The 27,513-nt window shown below is 39.0% G+C and overlaps 2 protein-coding genes across 2 annotated transcripts in view; one reads left to right on the top strand and one right to left on the bottom strand.

Annotated features, from left to right (window-relative positions):
* LOC137258583 (probable alpha-ketoglutarate-dependent hypophosphite dioxygenase) overlaps positions 1–966 on the top strand; it is a 41,047-nt gene extending 40,081 nt beyond the window's left edge. The window contains exon 10 of the mRNA XM_067796292.1: positions 883–966. Coding sequence (XP_067652393.1) covers positions 883–966 — 84 coding nt within the window. The remainder of the gene's footprint in view (positions 1–882) is intronic.
* Positions 1–27,513, bottom strand: part of LOC137258014 (protein unc-93 homolog A-like) — a 117,343-nt gene that overhangs the window by 87,339 nt on the left and 2,491 nt on the right. Inside the window, exon 2 of the mRNA XM_067795548.1 lies at positions 1,333–1,468. Coding sequence (XP_067651649.1) covers positions 1,333–1,468 — 136 coding nt within the window. The remainder of the gene's footprint in view (positions 1–1,332; positions 1,469–27,513) is intronic.

Raw genomic sequence — 27,513 nt, 5'->3', positions numbered from 1 at the left:
TCCGCAATCAAACATGGTCTTGGTCAACGCCATAAATTTAGCCAAATTCAGTCCTAATGTACACTGAATTAACGTTTAAAATTGAGCAGATTGATTTATGGACGCAAGTTCACGATGCCATGTCTTCGATTACGTCCAGAGTGACCACTAACAACAAGTGCGTAGAATACACAAGGTCAAAAGATGTCCAAACACCCCGAGGGCATTTGTTTGTGTGTTCATTACGCGATAAGATGGTTGTGTTTACCGTAGTTCAAATACATCAACTTTCTGCCTCTTAGTCAACATGAAACGAACGACATCAAAGCCTCACTTTCCAATTTTCATCCTCTTTGCATTTCAGAGCCTGATTACTAATCTGGCAAAGGTAAATGTTTCCTTTTCCCCATCCTCCTCTCCTGAATCGCCATGGGTGATCAAGTAGTTTTTATTTCGCCATCTTAGTAAGACAGACCTCGCAAATTTATTACTTCTATGATGTTTAGCTAAATTTAGGAAGCCCTAATCTTCTTGCAATCGAAAAGTCTCCTATTTTTGGTGATTGGTCGCCAAAGTCACCACAAAATATTTGAATTATACTTTTTACAAAGAATTAAAATAGTTTTGATAACACTGAAAGCTGATTTATGTGTGTGGTTTATTGGAGATGACATAACAGGGCTTACTGTCACCTTAAACTTAAACCTCCAATCACGCCTTGACGGCAGCGGAATATTGTTCAATGTTGCGTTTGTCCAAACTGACTTACTCACCCCAGTTAATTGTGATATCTTCATCAATCTGGTGTACGATTTGAACAAAAGGTTTGCTTGTTGAATAAAAAACTGAGCAAATAAGTCTTTTTTGAAAGTGGTTCAGACACCACTGGTCAAACTGTTCCAGTTCCAAGACACAACAGAGCATGAGGATGAATTCAAGAAAAGTGCTGCTTTGTACGACCTTCCACATGATGACGTCATTGTGTAATGTTCAGAATCTTATGATGGGGTCATATGCCATATAACGTATGTAACTAAATATATATTAATATAAATAGGAGCAGGATTCAACCAAACAAAATACAAACACTCTTCAAGTAGGAATTCCAAACAATTTCGGGATGCTTCACAGCAAATTCTTGTTGCAATTTCCACTGAAAAAGCACGACAAATGTAAGGAAGATACATGCGATGCCTTGGTTTCTGCAGCACCAATGGCATCAAACTATGGCTGTTTCCATAGCGACTGCCTCCTTACTGCACTGCCAGTTAACATGCGCCTCTCTACACGTAACCACATCCATGGTGATTCAATAGATTGATGGTCTACTAAAGAGGATATTTGCAATCTTACCTGCTGAGAGTGAGATGGCAGACAACCCGTAGTGCTTGAGCTTGTCGAATGCCAAGATGGACGCCAAATTCCCCGTGCCAAAACACATCATCATGTAACCGACTATGAAGCAGCCAAAGACGTCGGTGCCATATTGCTGTCAAATGGAAAACGATATTGAAGTCAGTTTCGTTCTAGATATAAACATTAAATCCATGCTAAATATAGAAATGAGGACTTGCAGAGACGCAAATCAGCTGATAGAGCGACACTGGATGACGTTCATGGAGATTTTAACGGCAATATTTGATCACAGGGACGTCATCTAGATTGTTCTGTCTCGTCGAATCCTTCTCAAGGACGAGTTAGTTTAATTCAATGGCGTTTTGAACATTATTTGAGCAAACAACGTTTGAGCAGGAGTCAGATAGCATTGGTAGAAATGATATAACAGCATAGTCGATTAATTCTCAAAAGTTGGATAATGTAAACAACACTAAAGCAACTTGAATATTGCTCGGCATGAAAACAAAGTTGACTTATGGAAAGTTGCATCTTATCATGCTGTATTGTAGAGGGGTTTTTGTCACTCTTGATGTCCGTGACTAGATGTAAATATGAAACAGATGAATCGGTTTCATAGGCCACCTTCATTTCTTATGAGTGAGTGAGTTTGGCATTTGCCGCTTTTAGCGATATTCTAACAATATCTCGGCCTATCTGGGGAATCGAACCCGGGTCTTCGGTGTGACGAGCGAACGCTTTAGCCAATAGGCTACCCCCATCACCCCTTCATTTCTTGTAGTGATGGGAAATGAGTTTGGGATTATGATATTTGACCACCATTTGACAACCCCAACCCCCAACCCCACTTCATTACTGAACGTCAGAACATCGATGTAAATGAATCCAAACTTAAATAAAATAACATGGCCAAGTGTTGCCAGTCGGAGAAGTCCAAACATAGTCAGGCTTGGACCATTGTTTCCACCTCGTTCGTCTGACACCTCTTCCCACAGGTAATAGTAGCGCCTTTGACAACCAGGTCGCCCGGCTCCTTTCCTCGTAATGCTCCTTTGTATTTATCGACGCTTGTCAGTCGACTCCCTACCTGATGGGTTTACAGTATATTACAATACATTGCAATAAACTCAATTAATATTATGTGCATAAACCGGTCTTTTCGACACACTTGAAAAATACCCGTAACAGCCATGTCAAATTATTGCACAAAGCCTTGTTCCAATTTAAATGTGATGACGTTTGTAAAACGAATAAAAGCTTGCTATTTGCGCAGATAATGATCAATGCACGGCCAGCAAGGTCCTTATCCAATCCAGCGTATTGCAAATGTGATACGAGGCTTAAAAAATAAAAACAGCTCCTGTGTAATTATGACCTAGAGATAGCTTTTAGTGCCTAAAGTGTCCTAAAATAAACCATCGGACCGCTTCATGATCACTTTAACAAAGACCCCCTTTATCGATAGCTACAAGGAAATGTCCTCCCGCACACATTCATGTACTAAATGAATCCCGATAACCACTGTTTTGATAGGCAATATCGTCACTATAAACTGCAAACATTACCGTCAATATAATCTTCATAGGAAATGGGACTTTCTTTCTATATGCCGAATTGCCATCAAGAGATTATTACTATTATTAACCCCTGTGCTCAGGGGTAACTTGAAATATCTCTGTAAAAGGACTTCAAATCTAATATTGATCCAGGCTTCAGATATGGATGATGTCGATATGTGGTATTTTATGTGAAATTTTGACAGCAAGCCTCAGGGGGAGACAGTGATCAGGGAAATTTGTAAATCAAGTGTCAATGTTTCTTTTGATAGTTTAGGGAGATATCAGGAAATTCGCATAACAAGCTACTACTCCACTTTTAACAGATACATTACCTCTTATTTTGTAAGTCTGTGGAGTCGACCCAGTTACCTAAATCTAAAAAATGTTTGGAAATATATTTCTTCCGGCTAGAGCACGTCTCAGAAACACACACTCTCTACATGGGTCGGAAGGGAGCCTAGCAGTTAAGCGTTCGCTTATTATTAAGAAGGCGCAAAACCAAACTCACTCACTGTCCGCAGAACAAACACTGAGATATTGGTGACCCCTCATATCATGGCAATGTGAGTCTGCGTAAACCACATTAGTTCTCTTTTTCGTCTTTAAATTAATTGTAGATTATTTTTCAAAATATTGTTGATTATTATACACATGAAATTTGTTTTATAACTAACAAACACTACTTTCACTTCGTTACAATCGTATTTATGTACATTTCGACTAAAATACATAGTTAATGGTAGGAGTTAACAGTTCGTTACATCATTCGTCGAAAGCGTGTACCTTCATATATTACTGCTGATTAAACACACATTAAATATTTTTCTGCATCTGTCCACTTTTAAACTTGATTGATTACCTTGCTAGGATTAGTCCTTCCTTGTCCATGTTATCTTTCCCATAAATCAATCGGTGCTTCAACGGTTTCTCTTTGTCTTTTACGTTTGATATGACTAAGGGAATTAATGCTTCTACTGTGTTTATCTGTTGGCAATGGATCGATGGATCGATGCTCATGATGTCAATCACTGGATTGTCTTGTAAAGATTCGATTCCATACAGACCGCCTTAAAAACATCCAGCAAACAGCCGAATACAGCGTCAAAGCATTAACCTCAACTATATCCAAGAGTTTTCTGTACAGTACCAACGAAATGTATGCATCTGAGATTTATCTGTTTTCATAATGACAATGAATTGGTGCTCACGATGTCAGTCACTGGATTGTCTTGTCCAGATGCGATTCCATACAGACCGTCTTAAAACATCCAGGATGCAGCGTTAAAACAGTCACTTCAACCCTTTTCACTTTTCAAGAACTTTCAAAAACATCTAGTGCCATATGACCAAAGCTTATTGCCTTCAAAATGGTAATGATTGGAACCAGATGGAACAACCTAAGCAGTGTCAGACTGAGATATGAAAAGGACATGCGTTGGCATAATTATGGTCTAGTCTCGGCATCTACTCTTGAAGCACGCCACTTACCTGTCACTTCCGGAGTTAATTATCCACGGGATGACAGATTTATGAATTGGTTATTGGCAAATTCCCGCCGACGTGAGATAGGAGCCTACATTTGGAAGTACATTGATCCAGGAGACTGAACAGCCCTGATTAGTCATCACCTTAATGTCCCGAATCCTCTCAGTTGTAAGTCTCCGATTAATCTTGTGTAGAGAGGCACGGTAACAGCAATTTGTAATTGCACAAGAAATGCTTGGTATCACCTTTCACACGTAGGTTCAAAAACCATTAAGGGAGTGGAGTTACACCATTGACGCCAGACTTTGATCTAATGCCTCTTGAAGTAAATGTATGTGTAGTTCTTCTAATCCTAAGCATAATGGCTTGATTTATTGGATTTCAATACCAGAAAGCCGTAGGTTATTATCACAAGCCTATGGAGTCCATATTGTCATACAGTCTATTAAAACTAGTATGCGTAATGGGAAAAAGAAAAGGTGCATTTTGGACACACATAGACAATAAAATGACAAAAAAGCACACATACACACACGCACACAAACACGCGCGCACACACAAACACACACACACACACACACAGAGACAGACAGAGAGAGAGAGACAGACAGACAGAACGAGCGTTCAATTGCTCTGATAAGAACCGGGTGTTCGTCGAGCGCCAAAGGACGTCCTGCGCTGGGAACGAATATAGAATCATGTAAAACATTACTGTATTTGAAATTGCTTTTTCTCTACTTCTCCCTTGTTCTTCTCGGAATGCCACGTTTCAGGTATGTAAGAGTATGGCGAGGTGTCACCAAGCTTTTGTTGGGCTCATATGATCCATTTGTGCTGATGTTGTGATCAACATTCCCGACTGGTACTATTGCAGTGCCTTTGAATTCTGGATCCTTAAAGTCTTGTATAATTTAAAGAATCACGACGATATCTATATTATATCCTTTTCTACATATTTGCATGTGTTATTGACATAATGACATATGTTATTTGCAAACATAATTGTAGGAATATCGTATCCATGCAATCATTCCATTTAGGAAATAATAGGTCACTAACTCACTTCGAAATTATCATAGAGCAATATTGTATAAATATTGGTTTACATTAAACCCATAAACATTAAGCCTTGCTAACCCTAGACTAGTTTCAGCAATTAGTAGGTATATGTCGTGCATCTAATCTGACGTTGTCAACATGATAGACGCATCATGGTCCCCTTAATGTCATCATGTTGTAACAATTATCACATTTCAATCCAACCCTACATGAGGCAGACACAGTAACTCAATTTGGTTCTGCAAATGGTATTGATGGCATAGTTATTTCAGTCAATCATGTGTACATTGCACGTCAACACCGCCTCAGCCCAGGCCCTTCGCAGCAGCGCCGGGGACTTCTCTTGATAGGGTGATGGAGAAGTACAATCTAAGAGCATTGATCGGAGCAATGGTCAAACACAACACATCAAGGCTAGGCCTGGAGGACTTGTTATCCACACAGTTGAGCATAGTTGAGATATTATGGTTGGAGATGACGTCCTCTGTTTTCAAAGTCTGATTGTTCTTTTTCTGTTATGGGACTTTTACGATTCCACTATTACAGGCTTCATTCTGTGTATTGCTTTTTATTGACAGAGCAGGGAGACATTTCATCGACAGAACTCGGATTGCTGTGTGAGCAGAAACATTCTTGTAGGACAAAAGGTGTCCAATTCAAGTACGTTCTGCTTTTCAAGAAAGGGGAATGTCTCCCATAGGTATGATATGTTTGGCAGATGAACTCCTCTATCTTATTTTCTGTTAAATCGTTTTATTTTGTTTTTTATTTAATATTCATGAAGTATATTGGTTTTTTTCCGTTGAGCTCAGGTCATGTAATGTTTTGTTGGGCATGGTGGGCGACCTGTCTAAGGCGCCAAGCTAGTGATCCAGTAAGTGTAAGGTGTCGGGGTCGAACCCTCTGTGACCGGGTGTAAAAGCATAGAGTCGAGTGTGTGTGTGTGCAGACTCTTTCAGTTTTGTCATGACCACTCGTGTACAGTACACGAATCCACAAATCCGTTGATATATGACCAGATGGTGGCCACATGAATACGTGCAAGCACCTAGTTACAACTACGGCATCGTGCAGTAAACTTGACGAAGATACTGTCACTATGTGTCCCAGGAAGGAAAGCCGCGATAACTCGGTGCGCCTAGTGGCTGCAAGAGCTATATCATCCTCAGAGATTTGAGACTGATAATACGATGTGCCGTTGAGACTGACATCCAATGATCGAGGGAAAAATACAAGCGCCTAGAGCATGTACTAGCTGCGTGGACATGTACGATATATATAAATATCATACAATAAATAAAAAAAATCGTAAATATTGAGTCTGCTAAAGCGTCTCAGCTAAAAGTCTCGACTTTTCAGGCATACTCAATATGCCATTTGTACCAAAATCTTTAGTTCGAAGTGCAGTGCAGTTGGAGTAGTTGGGAGGTAATATGGAGGTAACATATTCTCTGAAAATTTAGAAACATGGTGCTCTCTATCCAACACATGTTTCCATATTGATTTCTGTAAATGCCTCCTGCTATGTAAACACTAAGCATTTTCTGGAGCAGGACATGCATGCCACTGTACGGTGTATTTATTACACATAACTTTTCCCCCTAATCAGTTAGTTAAAAAACTGTTTGTTTTACCAGTCCTTTTCAAAGGACAGATACCTCCCTACAGAATTAGATTATGCTGCAACTATTAAGACTCATTCATCGCACAAGCTGGCCTGGACCATTCCTTTGTCCGAAACATGTCTCAGAGACTCCTTTGTCTTTTTAACTGTACTCGTTCTGTGAATTTTTGGATTAACGTTTTGTGCACTCTAAGAATGCAAAGCAATATCACGATTCTTCATGCAGCGACATAATCTGGGGATAAACTGCAATTCTAAAGTTAAATATTTACTCTTTAGACTTGGTTTTCATTAGGAAGGAGATGCTCATAAGAGATTACATAAAACAGAGCCATTTTTAACCAGGACGTTGATGTCAAGACGAATGTGTAAATTTGGACATGCTTGATATGGACACATTTCAATGAGAAACTTTATCTCTTTTAAAGGTGGTTCTGGAACTATTTGATATAATAAAGCAACACAGTTTCAAAATTCCGAAATGAACTACTACTTGATATAATAAAGCAAAACATTTTCAAAATTCCGAAATGAATGCTAAGGATATTCATATGTTCATTATTTGTTTTGATAGAGCCAGCGAACATAAGATATTTCTATCAATATCCTCATATATTGGTGTCGCTCGCATCCATCAGGAACCAAAGGAAATCAATGTATACAAGAAACAAATATAAACAGACATAAGTGAAACCATTCTAAACTAGTTCTAAATGTTTATACAAATATCACCAGTGTTTGGCATTACTCGTTCAAAAACAGTATCTTTGGAATTTTGTGGGATATGATACTCTTTCCATAATCGAAAGACATATTGAAAAAACATTCGCAGGACGCGTTTACTAATCAATAATATAATATATTAGTTGTTACCATCACAAACAAATGTAAAGCCACGTCAAGTATTCAGCTTAACAAGAGTCCGAAAGATGATGAAACAAGACGAACAACTGTTGACTCTGAAAGGACTCGCTGAACCAATTTCTAGTTTGCTTGAGGAAAACATGTTTTTCTTAAACGGAGAGAGCTTTTGAAAGGCGGAAATGAACGTTGTAAAACGCAATATATAAGATCTATGAAATCCCTTCTTTAGCAATGTAATCTAGGTATTAAAGATTAGTTGCATTAGGGAGTGTATTGAAAAACAAACAGAAATAACGTCCCGTGTTTATATTGTCGATCCAAGCTTTCATAGCAAAAGCAAAACGTTTCGCCTCATCGGTTTTTGTGCTTTTCATGCCATTCACGATCAACATTGCCACGGTGTGGAAAGCGATTCATCTACTCATTATTGTATATTTGGAGCTGAACGGTCAGCGCCGGCTTTAGTAAATACTGAACCGTAAGATGCCCTACAGCACCTGTGACATACGTAACAACTTCACGTAACTTGTTTTTAGGGGCGGCAGGGTAGCCCAGTAGCTGAAGCGTTCGCTCAGCATACCAAAGACCCCGGTTCGATTCCCCACATGGTTACTATGTGCGAAACCAATGTCTGGTGTCCCCGCCGTGATGTTTCTGGAATGTCGCTGAAAACGGCGTAAAACCGAACCCCCTCACTTCTTCACGTGACGTCCTGATATAAGAACTCTAATGTAGAGTCCAACAGTGTATCATTACTTCATGTCAATGAATGTCAGAGAACACAACCTTGACTGATGATCAAACAACCGGTATAAACCCCTATACATTGTTATTCATGGACATGAGCGTCATTGGATAAACACGGCCATGAAATACTGACAATCTAATCATACACAGTAAATGGGCTTCTCTGTACATACTGGGATATTTGTTCCATGATTGATAACGTCGAATTCTATTTTCATATGCAACATTGTACATACGGGTCTATATTACCAGTGCTAATGGATCAGTCTCGCTAATAGTGTATTGAATGAGATGGTATCTGGATACAGCTAGAATGTATAACCATTGTCTCTGATACAACGGGAATGGCAGGGAGCATTATATCAGCAGCTTCCAGGTGTTGACATACGGATATTGGTCGTTCTTGTCTTTAGGTGCCAAAAATAGAAACGAACCAATTAACATGTTTGAGGTCTATGAGTGGAGTTGGGGGTATTGGGAAAGGATACATAATTGTCTGGGACCGTACAGCTTGTTGGATCGGTGATATAGTCAGTTCATGGATGACTGCTTCTTGTTTATTACATAAAATCGGTCTACGAAGAAACAATCAGTTATAGACCCTATCACTGCACCCTAGCAGTTTGGTTTTACTACTTCATCACTCCTGTTCATTGCTTCATCATCTTGCTGTTTGTTCCATTTAGTTCCCTCCTCACCTCATCCAATCATCCTCATTAAGCAATTATGTGCCACTTATTATTTAAATATTCCTGTTCTTAATGCTAATCTGCTGTCTTTCATGACATACTGTGGTAAGATTTCACAGAAATTATTGAGAGAGTCTTCGTTTCCTAATACTGATAATATAATTAAAACAGGCGTTACGTGGTAAGGTAAGGTAAATTACTATGGGAGGCAACTTTTGTAGGCTTAAGAATTAACTTTGCTACATCAAGAGTTATATCCCCTGGTAAAGTAGACGACTTCCTTTGTTGGCATGGCAGATTTGACAGTAGAAGAGAAACGTAAGTTGGTTCTTGATGCTATTGAAACGGCTGTGACTAATGCAAAAGAGCTAGCTGGTAGACAGTGCATTCCTCTGTCTAAAGTATATAGAACTTTGAATACTATTCAGTCAGGAGTTGAGATTGAGGATCATTGAGCACATGACAGGAAGACAAAGAAAGTCCAGTACTATAGATCACTGGCGACCTGGTCAGATTGTACGTGGGGGGAAATTAAAAAGCGTTGAGAATATGAAACATGAGATGATTAATAGAAGAAGTCTATATGTATGTTATGAAAACCTTAGACAAGAATCCAAAAGACTTATCTGGGTGAAAAGGCCAGGATATTCCCCACTATAGATGAATGATGCAGACAAGGAAAGACTTTTAAAGTGGTGTAGGGCTCACGAAAATCACTACTGGGACAATGCATTCCTTTGATTCTGATAAAAGTTCTGTCTAGCCTCTCTAGAACTGTGTGACAATTTGGACAAAATATACCATGACACCTGTCTACCAACGCCCAAAATATAGCACGTAACATCATATAAGGGGTGGTATATAATCACTTGGAGTGACGCCGTGGTGTATTTTCAATGAAAAATTGACGAAAAAACGATATGTTGACATGTTAAGCGACCACATCCTTCCAACGGCCAGCAAATACACTGCGAGGTAGACAAAACAGTGGTTGTCGGACGAAAATATTAAAGTTACGGGTCATTTTTTAACCCAGCTATGAATGTGTGGAGGCCAAAAAAGGACAGAATAAATCAAAAAGGAATTACAAATATTGAGGGTATGAAGAAAGAGGTGGTCGAATATTGGAATACACTGTCGCAATATGTTAGCTCATAAAGCACTAAATAAACAATGAAAATACAGCATTTTTGCTGTAGTGTTTTATAACTTTGTGTAGCGTTATGGGCAGACAGTAAGTGTCTGGAGCTGTTTGGCAAGGACACGCTCGCCTTTTCGCGAACATCTGGTGCCAGCGCTGCTTAGCTAGCGATTCATAGACACGATACAGTCGGGATTATACAATCAAAGTACTCTTAGCAGAGTTATCTTATGGCTGTTGAAAAGGATTTGTCGTCTTTGTATTTGAAACATTACACTGCTGTATATTTTTAACGGATTCGTGAAGTAATTTGATCTCACATGAAGAGATCAAAATGGTTTTGATCTACTTTGTTCAAGATGATGAGACTCTAAAAATAGAAAACCTTGGTTAGAAAACAGCTATTAACCGACATAGGTAACATCTGACATACAGCAATGAAGCGGCGAAAACGATTTGATATTGAAAAAAATGGTGAAACTATATGTCAACAACCATGCCAAATGAATAATTGTTAAAGTCTTGTTCACAGAGCGACGTTTCGGTGCTGATTTATGCTTCTTCATTGACTCACTAACTTCTAGAATGCCGATCAAACAATGTGTAATTACTGCACTGGGGCTTCCTTTATTGACTGTGATAACATGCACATTCTAAAAACTCAATTTCTTTTGACGATCAATACGGTATTCATGACGTCACGCTTTCGCAACTTTCGCCATCGAAGGATAAAAGGTGTGACAAGACGTGTCACGTATTTATACTTATCTTATTATAATATTTAGATTCATGGGAGGCATATTTGTAAGTTTTAGATATCATGACCTACAGCACAGCACTAACAGCTCAAACTGCTCTCACAAAGAGATGTTGGTTCAAATGAGTATCTCTTCACAAACATCCCCTGTCGTAATCTCTTCACAAAACAACTACTCTTAAATACACTTAGTATCTTAGCAAAGTAAATTGAAACCCAGTCATTTTCATCATAATCAGAAAAATTCTTAATTAATTAAGAAATTATTATAACACTGATAACAACTATCAACTAGACCTGACCTCGTCTGACATTACTTAAATGAAACTGCGACATATGAAACTACAGACAGACGTCACCCGAAATCACTTATCTCTTAGCCCCCGAAGCTGGTTGTTAATGTTTATAAACTTTCACAAAGAAGTTTTGAAGAATGGGTTTGTATGATAAATAGAATCTCATACTTGCTTCTTTGGACATCACATCTATCACCACTTGTCAATAGATGTTTAAAACAGCTCGGCAAGCCTAAGAGTTTGAAACGTTTATCGACCGTTTTCTGTCTGACTGATGAATTGCAGTGTGGTTTTTTCATGATATCATTGTCCTGTTTAATATCAAGCATGCTTGAACCTTGTAGAGGACGTGTAAGACAATGGCGAGTGTCGATCTTCAGATCTGCATTAAAATTGATCTACAACAGGCCATGTTTGTCGTAAGAGTCAACCAATAAAACTGAGAGCTCAGGCATCCTGACTCCAACTCAGTTGATGCCAGTCCCAATTACGTAGACTGATGCTCATGAAAATAATCACTCGATTGTATGGCCCAATATTACAAACAATGAAATGCTAGTAATATTGTGTCATGTACCAAAGACATGTGACTCATATCAGAAGGTTCCGATATAAAACTGAGATAAGAAATCAAAGCAAGGAAACTTTGGACAAGACGTTAACAGAAACTTAAGTTATATTGACGATCAGACGTTGTTCAGTAATGGTGAATCAGCCAATTCCCATTGGCTGATTTACTCACGTCAGATTAAAGACACCAATGAAGACGCACCATCGGCTACATATATACCCGTAAAAACCAGAACGACAAAAACTATCCAGGCAACATGCCCTTCAGTACGCCAAAGTTTGGTGTTCGTTCACATTACAAACTTTTGAAGTACAACCGAGCATGCTCCTTGTTTGAAGATTTCAGAGAACGTCACAAGTTTGATCGAGGATGAATACGTTCAAGCCATCAGCTTTCTAACGGTCGTTTAGTAAACGTGCCTTGGATATTTCTAAACGTAACGCATCAGTTACTAAGATGAAGTCCGATATTTTTTAACTTGTATCCTGTGTCCCCGTGGTTTAAATTCAAGTGAACATTTGACGTGTCTTTGCATGCATTGTGATGGATACCGTTATTGTTGAATGATATGTATATCAATAATTTCATTATAAATTTATAGTGTATTTACACTGGCTTACAAACAACATTGCACAGCTGTAATGCTGCTGAATAATATGTGCTCATGATATCGTCACAATTGTGCAATCGACCCTGTTTTAGCAGAGATTTCTCTTGTATGTGGAAAGGGTTTTGTCGCTTCTATTTCTCACAGACACTCGCTGATGTCATCTTTCAGTGAGATAGTATTACAGAGGGATCATATCGAAAGGGAATATGCCGATTTTCAATAATAATTTTACTTACTGATACTCAGACCCTTTATCCCCTTTAACAAGAAAATCCAGTTTGAGACAGAACAGAGGTAATTCTACTCCGTGTTTCATAGCTAAAGACATCTGTTTAGTTGTGATAACGTTTCAACATGATGGATAATTACAAGCGAGTAATCATCATCCTTTGCATGGAACTGAACCCCGAGCTATCAAAAAAAAAAACACCACACAAAGCTTAACCTAAACCGTTTCTCCAGTCCTCGAGTTACCATTTTCTCCCGCCTACTTTGTGAAATCTGTTTGCATGAGCAACCAAGTAAGTAAATTATTTAGAATTTAGAAATGTGCTGCCTGATGAATGTACTGAACCAGGTACATCGTCTATGACTAATGGAGAGATTCGTAGTCTAGACACTGCCATATCTACGAGATCGGCGAGTTAATTTCCATGATACCGTGTTCAATCTTTAGTGATCTAAATCCTGTCAAGTCAATTCAAATAAACTGCAATATGAAGATATGCACACCAGTATTGAGATCATAATGCCATATATAGCTAATCTCAGAACATCGCTACGCGCATTCTGCCTAAGTGCCTGCGTGCTAGGCACGGTTTGTATGTAGTACATGGTTAGTGTCTAATCGGTCGATCATATGTTACTTGTCAGGCTTAAGTGTCACTTAAAGTGTTCATGTATGGTATAACGTTCTTTCAGAACCCTGAAGATCCGGTTTTGAATTGATCTTCAGAAACCCATACTTGCTGACTGAAGCTACCTCAGGGATCGGATGGTGAGGCTTGTTGAGTTGGTTGACATGTCATCTAAACCAATTACGCAGATCGATGTTCATGATGATAGTGACTGCATTGTGTGGTCCAAACGCGATTATTTAGAGACCGCCTTGACAGAGCTGTTCATTTGTTGCGCGTGGCTTGAACAACAAATACGCTTTCTGAACAGGACAGGAAATGGTTACAAACTGGGAAACAAATTCGGTCAGGACGTGCTAAGACGAACACCGATCATTGCCGCTTTTTATTTTAAAAAATGTTTGGATGGTAAAACGTTCGGTTTGCTGAAACAGTTGTGAGCCAGTTAAAAAATATCACCCGCATGTATGTCAAATGCAGCTGATCTCATTTTGACATAGTAAGCATTTATTAATTTATATATAATAAATGAACTATAACAGATTTTGCTCAGGCTAACACAAAGCGTGACCTCTTAATCATGAACTCATGACTGTTCAACCAGCAATGTATTAATTGCCATTTACGTTTACCGATGATGAGTACCGCAACTGTTAAGCAATATGGCCACCGTACGTACAGGCGGGTGTATATACTGGCTTTCCTTGACCTTTCACACACACTTATGATGCAATTGAACCAGGTCGTGTGTTTGTAGCCATCAAGGCAACTTGGACGCCCGTGCCTGTTATCACATAAAGAATAAAATTAACACTATTCCAATTTGAGAAAGGTGCCATAGTTCATATCTCATAATGTAACGAGAATATGATCAATGAGAATCAGCCTCTTATTGTACTAACATGTCTGGTTTGTTTACAGGTGGTAGTCTTATAGTAGGGTTACTACTTTATGGCTTCAGACTACAAACAAATCCTGACGTTTTTTATGCAGTCATTGTGAGTGCGGGGTGTTAAGTGCAAATCAGGACACCCGTTTCGTGAATACCCGGTGTCATCACGAGTTTCCAATACCCTTTCACGTCATTGTCATAGTTGGTTTGCCCTTTACGACCAAAGGGAGCTTTTTAGCTATTACTGATTTATACTTGAGACAAAACTATCATCACCAATAGGTGAGAGTCTTTGATGCGAAGTCACTCTGTCATGTCTATCAGTACTCTTATGTCAAGGTATTGCAACATTACATCAGATGCAATATTTGTACGGAACTGGACGACGAGCCATTAAAAGCCCACACCAACACACGTAGGTAAGCCTAAGACATATCTGCAAATCCTATTATTACCATATTGTAATATTAGCTTATAAGTAATATGCAAATTTATATTGAAACGGTGGCAAACAATAAACTATCAGTTCAAATACCTTTGTATAATCTTGTGTGGCCCAACACCTTTACTGGCATTCTATAACCAAGATCTAGATAACAGGGGCGACCTCAGTATTCAAACAACATACACTTGGTCCGGTCTAGGAGAATCATATCTTGCGGTCGCGCAATTTGGAACCAGAACTGGTTCTTGAATATACACCGGATATCTTGTGCCGGAAGTAAACTGGGCCCAGTCTCGCATATCTCAAGGGAGCCGGGACCCAGCTTTGTACAGGCAGTAGCGCCTCGTAAGATTTACAAGCCATAATCCATGCTTACTCAAGTGGTTATGGGTTACTCTCTAGAGGTGACATGTAGCTGTTATGTAGCTACGAAATGACTATATTGCTTTACACAATAACACTGTATGACCTTGTTTCATGTAACACTATTGGAGGTTACTTTCTAAATTATGTTTTATCGGACACAATACATAGCCATTTTATTTACATCATAAATAGTATCCCTGCACCTGCAGATGCCGTTATTCCTGAGTGTGATGTTTAACAACGAACGTGATATTTTCAGGATAATACCCAGGTTGTTCTCCAAAATCCCAACAATGATACTCTGCGTGTGCGCAGCTAGCCGAGTGGTTACAGCATTCGCTCGTCACGTCAAACTCCTGGGTTCGATTCTCCAAATGGGTACAATGTGTGAACCCCATTTCTGGTGTCCTCATCGTCATGTTGCCGTAATATTGCTAAAACGACGTAAAACAAAACTCACTCTTTCACTCCCAGTAACCTTGCACAGATTTGTGTGTAGAGCCACTTTTGTGGTTTCTGTTGAATGTAGTTTATTCAAAATGACGTTTTTAACAGTTTTATGACATGATATCAATTTCATCTGACGTAGACCCCTAGGTGAAATTCCTCTGTAACAAATGCATGGGATATTTATTTGAAAGGAAAATCCCTTTGCATAATAACATCAGATCTATTCTGAAAGCAGAACCCAGTAACGTTAAAGATGTTTAGGATTCTGTTCAAAAACATCAACGAAGCATTTGATGGTTTTATCCATAGACACGTGATGCCCATACCATGCCCATGACGTTTTTACATTTTAAACCCAACCTTAAACCCTTTTTCACGATGGTGCGATAAAAGTGACAGAACCGTTCCATATTCATATCTCTGCTGAAAGAATAGTCGATTGTACGATTCCGATTAGAACAGGAGCGCGTGCTTATGAATCACTATTCAAGACCTTGTCTGTGGAAACAACAAAAAAGTATGTAGGGCAGCAAGATTTTGGATGACATTTGGCTATGATAAACTAGGTTTATATCAATTATATTCCCGATGTTTTCTATACCTTCTACACATGACATTATCATGCACTGGCGTAACCCAGTTTGTTATTAACGATCTGATCCCAGTAAGAAAGACGTTATTTGTGATTATTTGTTAAAATAACTGGTAAAGGTTGTTATTGTCAACAACAGAAAAATTGTGATTATATGATAAATGGAATATACGTCGTGAGCTGCCAAGGCAACATTTAACAATAGGTTGCAATAATTAAACAGATTCGTGAAGATCAAGGCTAGAACTGGTCTTCATTTACCTATGCTTGTTGTAGCGGGATCGAGTGGTCAGGATCGCTGACATGCTTGACAGATGTCATCGTATTCCAGGTACGGGGATCGATGCTCATGCTGTTGATCACTGCATTGTCTTTGTAGACTGGATTATATACAGACCGCTGTCATATCTGGAATATTGGTGTGCGGCGCAAAACAACAAACGAACCAACCCTAATTAACATTTTGCATATCGTGTGTATGTGTGTGTGCGTGTGTGTGTGTGTGCGAGTGTGTGCGTGTGTGTGTGTGCGAGAGAGAGAGAGAGAGAGTGTGTGTGTGTGTGAGTGTGTGTGTGTGTGTGTGTGTGTGTGTGTGTGTGTGTGTGTGTGTGTGTGTGTGTGTGTGTGTGTGTGTGTGTGTGTGTGTGTGTGTGTGTGTGTGTGTGTTCAGGAAAATGTTTGAAATGCTGTTGGGCAATTAGTTGAACTTGTTGGTGTAAATTTATTGCTTCAATACCCTTGTCTATAGAATATCTTCTTTTAAAAATGGAGTGTAGTCTGTTTCTGGTTTGACATACTTCACTACCAACTTACATCACTATCAACTGATAAAAGCAACGATACACCGTATAACATAGGAAAAAAACTCAATTAAACTAAAGAATGGGAAGATCCAGTGCACCAAGCCCATTGTGTCATTGTTTATAAGTCACAATCAAAAAGCGATGACACCAGGTGTTCCCGAAAACGTGCGAGTAACGTGCAAAAGGGATGACAAGCGAAAAAACAATTTTTGTCCAAGAGAAACACAAGAAAAGTCAAAGTAGTGAATTGCACCAGATCAATTACTGTCACGGATGCGTTCGGAACTGTAAGTCTAGCAGACTGGACATGATAGGACACTCCAATTAGGTTCTCAGACATGTTGTTGCAGGATTATCGTCGCCGAAACCGACACGCAGTTTCTCAGATGTCTATTGTCTGTGTCTGGTATCATTTGTAAAGATTCCAAAGCTCAAGTATAATAACATGTCCGCCCTAGTGCCTCCTTTCTTCAGTTTGTACTGTCATTTCTCATCCCATTATCCTTTATGACACTTCATAACGGCACAAAGGAACTAACAATGCTTTTAATTTCCTGTATATGGAAATAGAGGTCACGGGTTAAACGTCATCGAAGAAACCACACAATGTGACATAGAATGCGTCATATAGGAGATCTGTCTAACACGTGTTGTTCAGCCATAAAGGTTGAACACACCCGTCACGCCAGCTATAACGTTATGTCGACAACGTAGGTTCTTTTGTTGCCAAGATATTGCATTATTAGAAATAGGAAGTCTTTCAGTAAACACCGCTGCTTTCAGATATGCGCCTGTACAATCCCACGCTTTAGGATATGTTTCATCACATTCAGCTTTAAAGGGAAAACAGTCGGTATTAATAATCTCGTTATGCGAAACGAAGTAAGAAGCAGTAAATATCTTCGGAATTTAGGATACAGAATGAGTGTTATGTTCAACGGAAATAAATTTTACCCGAACATCGATACCAGATTTGGTAGTTATCCCGTGGAAGACTCATCTTTTGACATTCTGAGACGAATTTTATGGAAACAGAAGTGGAAAATCGGAATGTTATATTATTAGACTACATTAATGCTCAATAATGTGTAAAAGAAAATGTTCTGCTACAGAAAGTGTGCGTTGTCCCTTTTAAAATATTTAACTCCGACCAAAATGTCAATTGTTACGTCTCTTGGTTTTACAAAACTGCGGACAAACAATCCCCAAAAGAAAAAAAATTCGACTCATTTTTCTCGACAGCTTTCTACACATAACTATGAAATATTGTAATTAGTCATCGACTTTTAACTTTCAAGTAGGTCTCAAATCCACAAACCTGCCCTAGAGCAGCCATTCATACGTTTTGCACTAATTAGCTATTAAGGCAACACACACTTATTCAAACAAGGTTGCTGAGAATTCAATACAAACTAAACACTACATTGCCAGATGTGTTGATTCGCTTGAAACGACCCAGCGCAATGCAGTGTTATGCGAGAACCAATAAGGGCTTGTTAAACATGCATGCAGTTGGTAGTTTGTAGTTGTTATGAAGTCAAATATATGCTTTCATGTCGACCTTATTGGATAGATGGCGACAGGGATGAAGCTCTATAACTCCCATTTGAACACTTGTCTGCGAACAGCATAATCAATGGCATCAGCCCGATACAATGCTCGCCTGCTAACGAACATTTGGGGGACGCTCTGATCATATGATTAGATTGGTGCTCTTTTCACGTACACATACCACTGATCGAAATTGAATCTACTTCTTCATCTTGCATTGCCTATTAAGTGATGTACAAATGCAATTTGTCTGTTGTCGCATCAGCAATTATGGTCGGGGACAAGTATTGTGCTGGGTAGATTGGCTGAAAGTCTCGGGGTTCGATAGCTACGTATCAGTCGACACAGGGAAGATCGATAATGGTCCTTTTGCTCCAACGGTGGTGACATTTGTTCACGCCTGTCTTCATCCTATCACTTCTACAAACGCCGTTATACACACTTGCAAGAAAGCAACTACTCCTCGGAGTCTATGACGGACACAATGGTAATAAAACTCGGACACGTGTGTGGGTCTACTGGACTGAAAAATTGTCTGTGGTCGAACCAGTGTTTGCCAGTTGGTTCCAGACTTACCTATCAAATTCCTGCTGCGTTGAAAACAAACTCCTAACGATCCAGTACCTTATTCAAATCTATTCAATTGAGGATGAACTTTCTGCTGCAGTTTACAGAAAAACAATATGGAACCAAGAGTCACCAAAAGCTGTGCTGTTACGCTTTCTTGTAAACTAATACCTTCTAACATATCTTTGACAGTTTGTAAGTACTTCATATAGGTAGGAGGGTAACGTACCTTTTGGTACCTAGTGTATGTAAAGACTCAAATTTGGACATAAAACTTGCAAGCGAACATTTTAACAACTAGACTACCCAAGGCATCTAGGCCAATGACCAAGGACAAACATTTCAAATTTAAACTTAATCGATGCTTTCACATATCGTCATTATGTTTTATAATGAGTGAGGCAAGTTTTCAGCATCAAGCAAACATAAGCAAACGTAAAAGTATCGATGCTAAACACTCCCAACCGCTGTATTTGTCGGTCGATATCCAGACATTCGAGAAAATAAGCACTTCTAAGACGTTGCCTTGTCTGTCGAGCAGCGTTCCATGAAACATCGCACTCAGCAGTTGTGACCATCAGATAGCTATTTGGAGTCGTCATCTAAAGGCATTTATTCCATGTCTCAGCAGACACGGTTTCATCTAAGTAGAGAAAGATGTGTCTTTTATTGTATGACGCTTTTTGTTATGTTGGTTAAAACTTAAGTAAATCAATGCATAACACACAGACATGTGTACACACACACACACACACATACATATATATGCATATACATATATACATATATACATATATATATATATATATATATATATATATATATATATATATATATATATATATATATATATATATATATACAGTATGGTTCAAAATTATTGAGAATAGCTAAAGCATTTCATATTATTAAACGAGAACAAATCAGATAATATTGAATGTATTGTGAAAGTGAACTGACCTTTTCATGTTGTGTAGGTAACAATTTAATATTTTATCAAGTCTCCTTGAGCTTCACGGCACAGTCTAAGACGGGTAGGCATACTTCCTATCAGAGAGGTTAGTGTCTCGTGAGTTATGCTGTCCCAGTATCGGACCACTTCTCTCTTCATGTCTTCAATTTTTGTCAACCCCTTTTGATTCACACATTCCTTCATCATCCCCCAAATGTTCTCAATGGGATTTAAGTCAGGACTATAGGCAGGAAATGGTAATGCAGTCACATTTTTCTCCTGAAACCACTGCTTGGCATGTTTTGTGGTGTGTTTAGGATCATTATCTTGCTGCAAAATCCAGTCATTTCCATAAAACACGTGCACTTGGAAGGAGAAAATTATCTAATATGTTAGTGTAGCGTTGACTTGTCAGATTTCCCTCAAACACACACAGCGGGGTCGTTCCTAATAAGGATATCCCTCCCCATACATGAAACTTTGGGCTGTATTTAGGTCGTCGATACAACGGTGCTGACGCAGACTTTGTCCATATTTTCACATTATTGGGATATACCCATATTGAGCTTTCATCAGTAAAAATCACATTTTCCCAGTCATAGTTTTCATGTGCCAAACACCACTCAACACGCCTGTCTTTATGTTCTTGTTTCATGAGAGGAGAAGGAATTCCAGTCTTTTTCTCCCATCCAAGATCAATCAAATTTCTTCTAACTGTAGATTTTGATACAACTGTTGATCCCCTTTCTATCATTTCATACCTGATGTTGGAGATGTTTGCCCTTTGCTTTTTAGACGCTAAAATTCCCAGCCGGACGCGATCTGAGAAGTCCAATTTTCTGGGTCTCCCTGCTCCTTTCTGGTGCCCAAAATCCTTTCCCTCTTTAAAATTCTTCTTAATCCTATACACAGTAGAAAGAGGAGTTCCTGTTCTCTCAGCCAATGTATTTACATCATCAATTCCTTGATTACACAACTCAAAAATCAACCTTCTTTTATCTTCAGCAGACATTGTTGACAGTGCTGAGGAAAATGACGTCTGCTACAAATTCAGGGGAGGTAACTCTAATTGTACTATACTCAGTAGGCCAAGATGAGTTACCTCCCTTATACCATTACTTAGTTTTAAGTATCAGTGAATCAGTTGAGGTGTTAGGATAGCTCAAAGAAAGAAGAAAAATTCTCAATAATTATGAACCAGACTATATATATATGTGTGTGTGTGTGTGTGTGTGTGTGTGTGTGTGTGTGTGTGTGTGTGTGCGTGCATGTGTATGTATGTTTTAGTTGTCTATATTTAACGTAAATCAGCAATATTGCAGAATGATAGGGGTTGCTATTTCATTGTTTAATTGATGTTATATATACAATGAATTAATCCATACAGTGGAAACGTAGGATACAAATCGCTTGCAGCAGTATTCTATTCGTGACGGAATCAGAGAAATTACCATAGCTATGCCAATCCTAGCAGAAGTTCATATTCATGTAATAAGGAAACTAATCCTGAAGAACAGAAACACAATCTGTGCATGTTGGAACGGCTCTTGTCGGAACGAATTATCTCCATATATTACATGGATGTTATCAAGGTTGACGTCCAGCATTTCACATCTTGTTTCAGCAGCAATATGTGTCATTTGTGTATTTATCGGAGACTGGTTTCACAAAACGACATTAGCGATAAGACTCCACAAACTCCACAAAGACAATTCGCTGATATTGCTATGTACAAGTGGGGCCCTAACCTAAAATGACAGCTATGTCACTGCATTTAAAGTCACAAAGCCCCCTCTATCAAGGAATGAAGTTTTCCCTTTCGTTTGGTATAGTGAAAGGGGAATAGCAGGTATGCAAAGTTTAAGTAAGTTCACGTTTTGACTGAATTGAACTTGCTCAGGAAATTTAAACGTGCAGTGAATCGTCCAAGCAAATTTATTTTATGCCTATGGACAATTATTTGCCGCTTACATTGATATTTAACCGGTATCCTAGTGGGGATTCGTAGTCTAGGTTAAAAACGACGAGAACGCACGTAAGCAACTTGAACCAGAACATGACCGAAACTATCAAAAGGGAGCAAAGTTTTTACGCACACTTTTCTCAGGTAACTAAGAAGAACCTAATGTCTTTGGGTCATTGTATTCCAGCTGTATGGATTAATGCCCATGCTGCTAGTCACTGAGCTTCCTGGTCCTGATTCGACTATTTACAGACGGCCGCTATATAGTCGAAATATTGCGGCGTTAAACAGCAACAACAATCTTAATATCCAAGGACGAAGAAGATATGCTTTTTCTATTTGCACAACACAGATATCCATGTATGAATATAATCTACCGTTTAAATGTGTACCATGATTTGTAACTAGTATCTTCCTAGAGAATGAGTGGTGTTTGGGACGGCTGCAGGGCCCGATTTCTCGAAACAAACTTAAGTTTTAACTCCAATCTTAGGCTGAGTTTGACAATTTGAAACAGCTGATTTTTTATCTCAACTGCATTTTATAGACTAAAAAAGTCCAAACAACTAAAGAAATATGTCCACCAAATTCAGATTGTTTACTATGTTTGAGCTGAATACCAATTTCCTTTCATTTTGGAAAATGCATGTTCCTGCATTTTCTCAAATTTGAGCAAAAACTTGAAGGTAAGTCAAAACTCAGACTTAAGTTTGTTTCGAGAAATCGGGGTCAGATCGATATTTCTAGTAAGTGATTGTGTTATAAACCGGAAAGGAATAATACAGTATTCGCATTGCCCGTTCGTACGAAAAGTACAGTTTTCGACACTGTGAACAAATAATCTTTCCAGTAACTATAAAATGATTCTTAACTGACGAAAGTATGTCTCGATTATGCAATGATCCCTTCGTTTGGTGCTCTAACACAATGCTGTCTTGCAAGTTGTATTAGCTTCAGCCTACAGAATCTAATAACACATCTGAATAGCTGTTTCATCCTGTGACTGCCAGCACCAACACTATTACCAATACATGCAAGCTGTGATCAAGAGAATTGGAGCTGCGATTATATGCTTGCATGGACTATCTTATTACTTTGGCACACAATTTGTTATCACTTGAAGTGCATCGCTTTGAACTCTCTAAACCTAAAAGATTCTTTACTATCACGCTGTCATTTTCATTAGGTCCTATAGAGAATTAAGGGCAAAACTACTAGGATTTGAATCCTGATGTATTGGGTTTTGATTCGTTGTTTATCAGATAGTATGCCATTTAAATGTAGCAGAGATTTTGTGGGCGGTTTCTTCTATCTCTTTATGACATCATTGTTTCGTGGTGCGCTTACGTGAACATAAATATTTGATGCCGTAACTTATGGCAACGACCCGTGAAGGTCCCGGGGTAGAATAGGCCTTCAGCAACCCATGCTTGCCATAAAAGGTGACTATGCTTGTCGTAAGAGGCGACTAACGGGATCGGGTGGTCAGGCTCGTTGACTTGGTTGACACGTCATCGGTTCCCCATTGCGCAGATCGATGCTCATGTTGTTGATCACTGGATTGTCTGGTCCAGACTCGATTATTTACAGACCGTCGCCATATAGCTGGAATATTGTTAAGTGCGACGTAAAACTAAACTCACCCACCCACCACTTATGGCAACCGTCTGATAATGCACATACGTTTAACAGGCCTGATTCAGTCTAGCTGTAAACGTATTTGATTTAAGAGCTGACGTTTGTCATTCAAAATCAACTTGCTCATTTCCTTTTAAATGAAATCAACAATAGGCTTTACACACCCACAATATATATTTCCCTGCCCTTAGTTTGTAAACATACGCATATATATGTATGTTAGAGATTACTTGTCTGAATGCTGGTTCCCCTGGCAAGCAGTATACACTGCAAGGTGGTTTTCAAGGAATGTCAAACGTATTGAATCCTGTTCCTTCTGTGGTATAAAAAACAAAAAATAACAATCTTTTGATTTCTTGTTTCCTTTACAACCCACTCATATTCCCGAAAATGCCACCTTTGAGGCACAATTTTCAGTTGTCAAGTTGCCTTTGTTTTACTTTTGTCATATTTGGTGTATGCTGGATTGTGTGATTTTGTCTATAATCTTGTTAGAAAGTAAGCACATTAATGACGTCTGACCTGAATGGGTCAGCTGTGATAAATCGACACAGGCGGTATACAACTTTCGACAAAGAACTCTGACGTAACTTTCATCTAAAAGGGTTGGTGTAGCCTTCGGGATAAACCGTTCGCTCGTCACGCCTACTTTTTCGGGTTCTGTTTTTATCGGTGATTTTCACAGTGACGTATGTCCAATACATCTTTAAGTCCAGACACTGAAAAATCAGATGTATCATGTCCTGAAATATTCGGTTCGTGATGTGCTGATATATCCGGGATGATCGCGACAACACAGACTTTGATAGTAAACAACTCGATGTTTGTCAGTTGTCGGACTCTTTATAAACGAAAATAGTACAAGTTGTATTGCACTGCTTGGACTCTACAGCTGTAGTACTACATTGCAAGTACTGCAGCTGCAGGTGATCCTTAGCGGAATGTAAAGTTCAAACACGTGATATAATATTTTGAAAATTATGAGTAAGTAAGTAAGTAAGTACGTAAGTGACTTGAGCATACGTTTCCAGATATAATGAGTTTAAACCCGATTTCTTCAGCGGTTTGATTGTCCTCTGTCATACGACTATTCGTAACTGTATTAATCTATTAATGGCTAAAATCATGTAAGCCTTTAGTTGTAAACTGCAAAGAAACATTTGTAAATCAAAAAAGTGTTATACGTGCATGTATACACATTCGCGTAGATACATGCATGCATGCATGCATACATACATACATACATACATACATACATACATACATACATACATACATGAATACATGCATGCATGCATGCATGCATGCATGCATACTCGTGTGTTTGGCTGCTTAAGTTATTCCGACCTAATACCGGTTTTATAGTGCTAACCCACCGGGATTCCAAGCCGTATATCATCGATACCACCTGATCCGTTTACATACACTTCGCTAGACCTGTCTTATTTCTATATGCCGATCTTCAGGCAGGGTATCAACAATTACCATCAGTGAACGTCTCATGTTGGAGAGCGACCAGGTATCAAACACCAGGCCTCTCCTATCCGGTCTCCTCTACCACGGAGACGGTCAATGATCATTCATCATCTTAATATGAAACTTTGATGACAACAGTGCTATACGTATATACAGAAAAGACGGTTCTTAAAGAGGGAAAGCGAATGCAATGGATTAGCCCAGTTGTTTGTCTTTTTAAAACGAAAATGGCACCATCCAGACCCTGATGATTGATGACTTGGCATACAAATGAGAATCACCTTAACACCGATGGAAGATGAAGCCAAACATGACATGTCAATATGTCGTTTGGGAAATAGGATTACAAACTGAATAGGATTGTATTCAAACCTATCTGATATCAAAGGAGTACTGTGGTGGAGGCATTCCAATGAGAAAAGACACTGCGTGACGGTTGCCATAAGCCTTGATATACACATGTGTGTGTCCAACTGAAAGTTGACTTATTGGGAGTGATCAGATGTTGTGATACAATACTTGCCCCGCGTCTATTTGTCTCAGTGCATCAAAGGATATTTGTTCGTTTATGTGCTTAAAGTGTGGGTTAGTTGAGGTATAATTGAGTGATCAACATCATGAACATCGTTCTACGCAACTGGGTTACCATGGCGTATGTCAATTTAGTCAGTGCGCCTAATCACCCAATCACATCAGTCGCCTTTTGCGGAAGGATGAGTTGCTGAAGGCCAATTCTAACCTGTTTCTTCACGGGTCTGGCGTAGATGGAACCCTGAACAAATGTAGAGCTACCATACCAGTTCTCAGATTACCATCGAAATATGGATTTAAACTCACGCTTCGATTTGTAGAATTGATCTGAAATTCATGTTCAAAAGCAAAGCAGCCCTGATAAAGGACATCGAGAATAACTGAAGCGGGTGAAGGATACATGTGGACATTGCTGAGCTCCATGAAGGACATATATGGACATTAATGAGCTCCATGAAGAACAAATATGGACAATTGTGAGCAATACGAATTACACAGTTGGATGTTAATGAACCCCCACTAAGGACATATGTAGACATTAATGAATCAGATAAAGAACATACATTCCTGTTAAATGAGTGGAATGAAGAACATGGTGAAGGATACATGTGGCACAAATCAACACGATGAAGGGCACACGTGGGACAAGTGAACATGATGAAGGACACACGTGGAAACTAATGAACATGGCGAAGGACACACGTGAGAACTAATGAATATTGTGAAGGAAACACGTGGGAACTAATGAACATGATGAAGGACACAATTGGGAACACATTAACATGATGAAGCACACACGAGGGACCTAATAAACATGGCGAAGGACACACGCGTGGAACAAATGAACATGGTGAGGGACGTATATGGGAAATAATGAGCCAACTGAAGGACATATATCGGAATTATAGCTTCAGTTGAAGAACACGTAATATTAGTATATGTTCTAGTGTGTGAGCATCTCCAGAAATCAATAAGTTAAATGGGAAACATGGAACTTAAGTGTTAGAAGAACTGATACCGGCATTAAGTCACCTGAAGTACATATGCACCAGTCAATCAGGACAATGCCTTAATACAAGAAGTAGACCTACGTTAAATACATAACGTCAAAGATGGAGAACAATCAGTATGGACTCTGTATCGCATCATAATCTTTAGTTCGTGCTAGACAAAATAGGGATGAGAAAATATAAATGGATGACTGAATATTGGCGATGACAGCTGGTGGCACCCGCCATTCACATTCTTTGCATAAAAACTAGGAGCTGGTTTGTTGCCAAACAATGCTCATGCAAATAGTCGTCGGCCTGTAGACAATCGCATACTAGTATTTACAAGTCAGTACACTAAAGGATTAGCGAGGACACTGAGTTCGTTACATGAAGAATGTCTATGTGGTAGTAAGGAATTACAGCAGTGACGTTCGGAACCTATAGATTTCTTCCGAAGACGAACAACATTGAAACAACAATGACGATGCTGATTCAGATGGGTTGTTCGTCTGGTCGAGGAACATTAAACTGTAGTGTCCTGGGAGTCACTGATGTCATGAACCACCTGTGTTCATTTTACCAGGTCTGGTGAGTAAGGAAGAAATGGCCATACTTCACTATGGTTCTGATAGATCCATAACAAATAAAGATATCATAAAGCGGATACTTTTGGACTTTTTGTGAGGTTGCCAAATTGAATT

This window comes from Haliotis asinina, chromosome 12 (genome assembly GCF_037392515.1).
Source record: "Haliotis asinina isolate JCU_RB_2024 chromosome 12, JCU_Hal_asi_v2, whole genome shotgun sequence".
NCBI classification, from domain to species: domain Eukaryota; kingdom Metazoa; phylum Mollusca; class Gastropoda; order Lepetellida; family Haliotidae; genus Haliotis; species Haliotis asinina.
The sequence above is the reverse complement of the archived record's forward strand: the minus strand, read 5'-3'. Positions and strand labels throughout refer to the sequence as shown.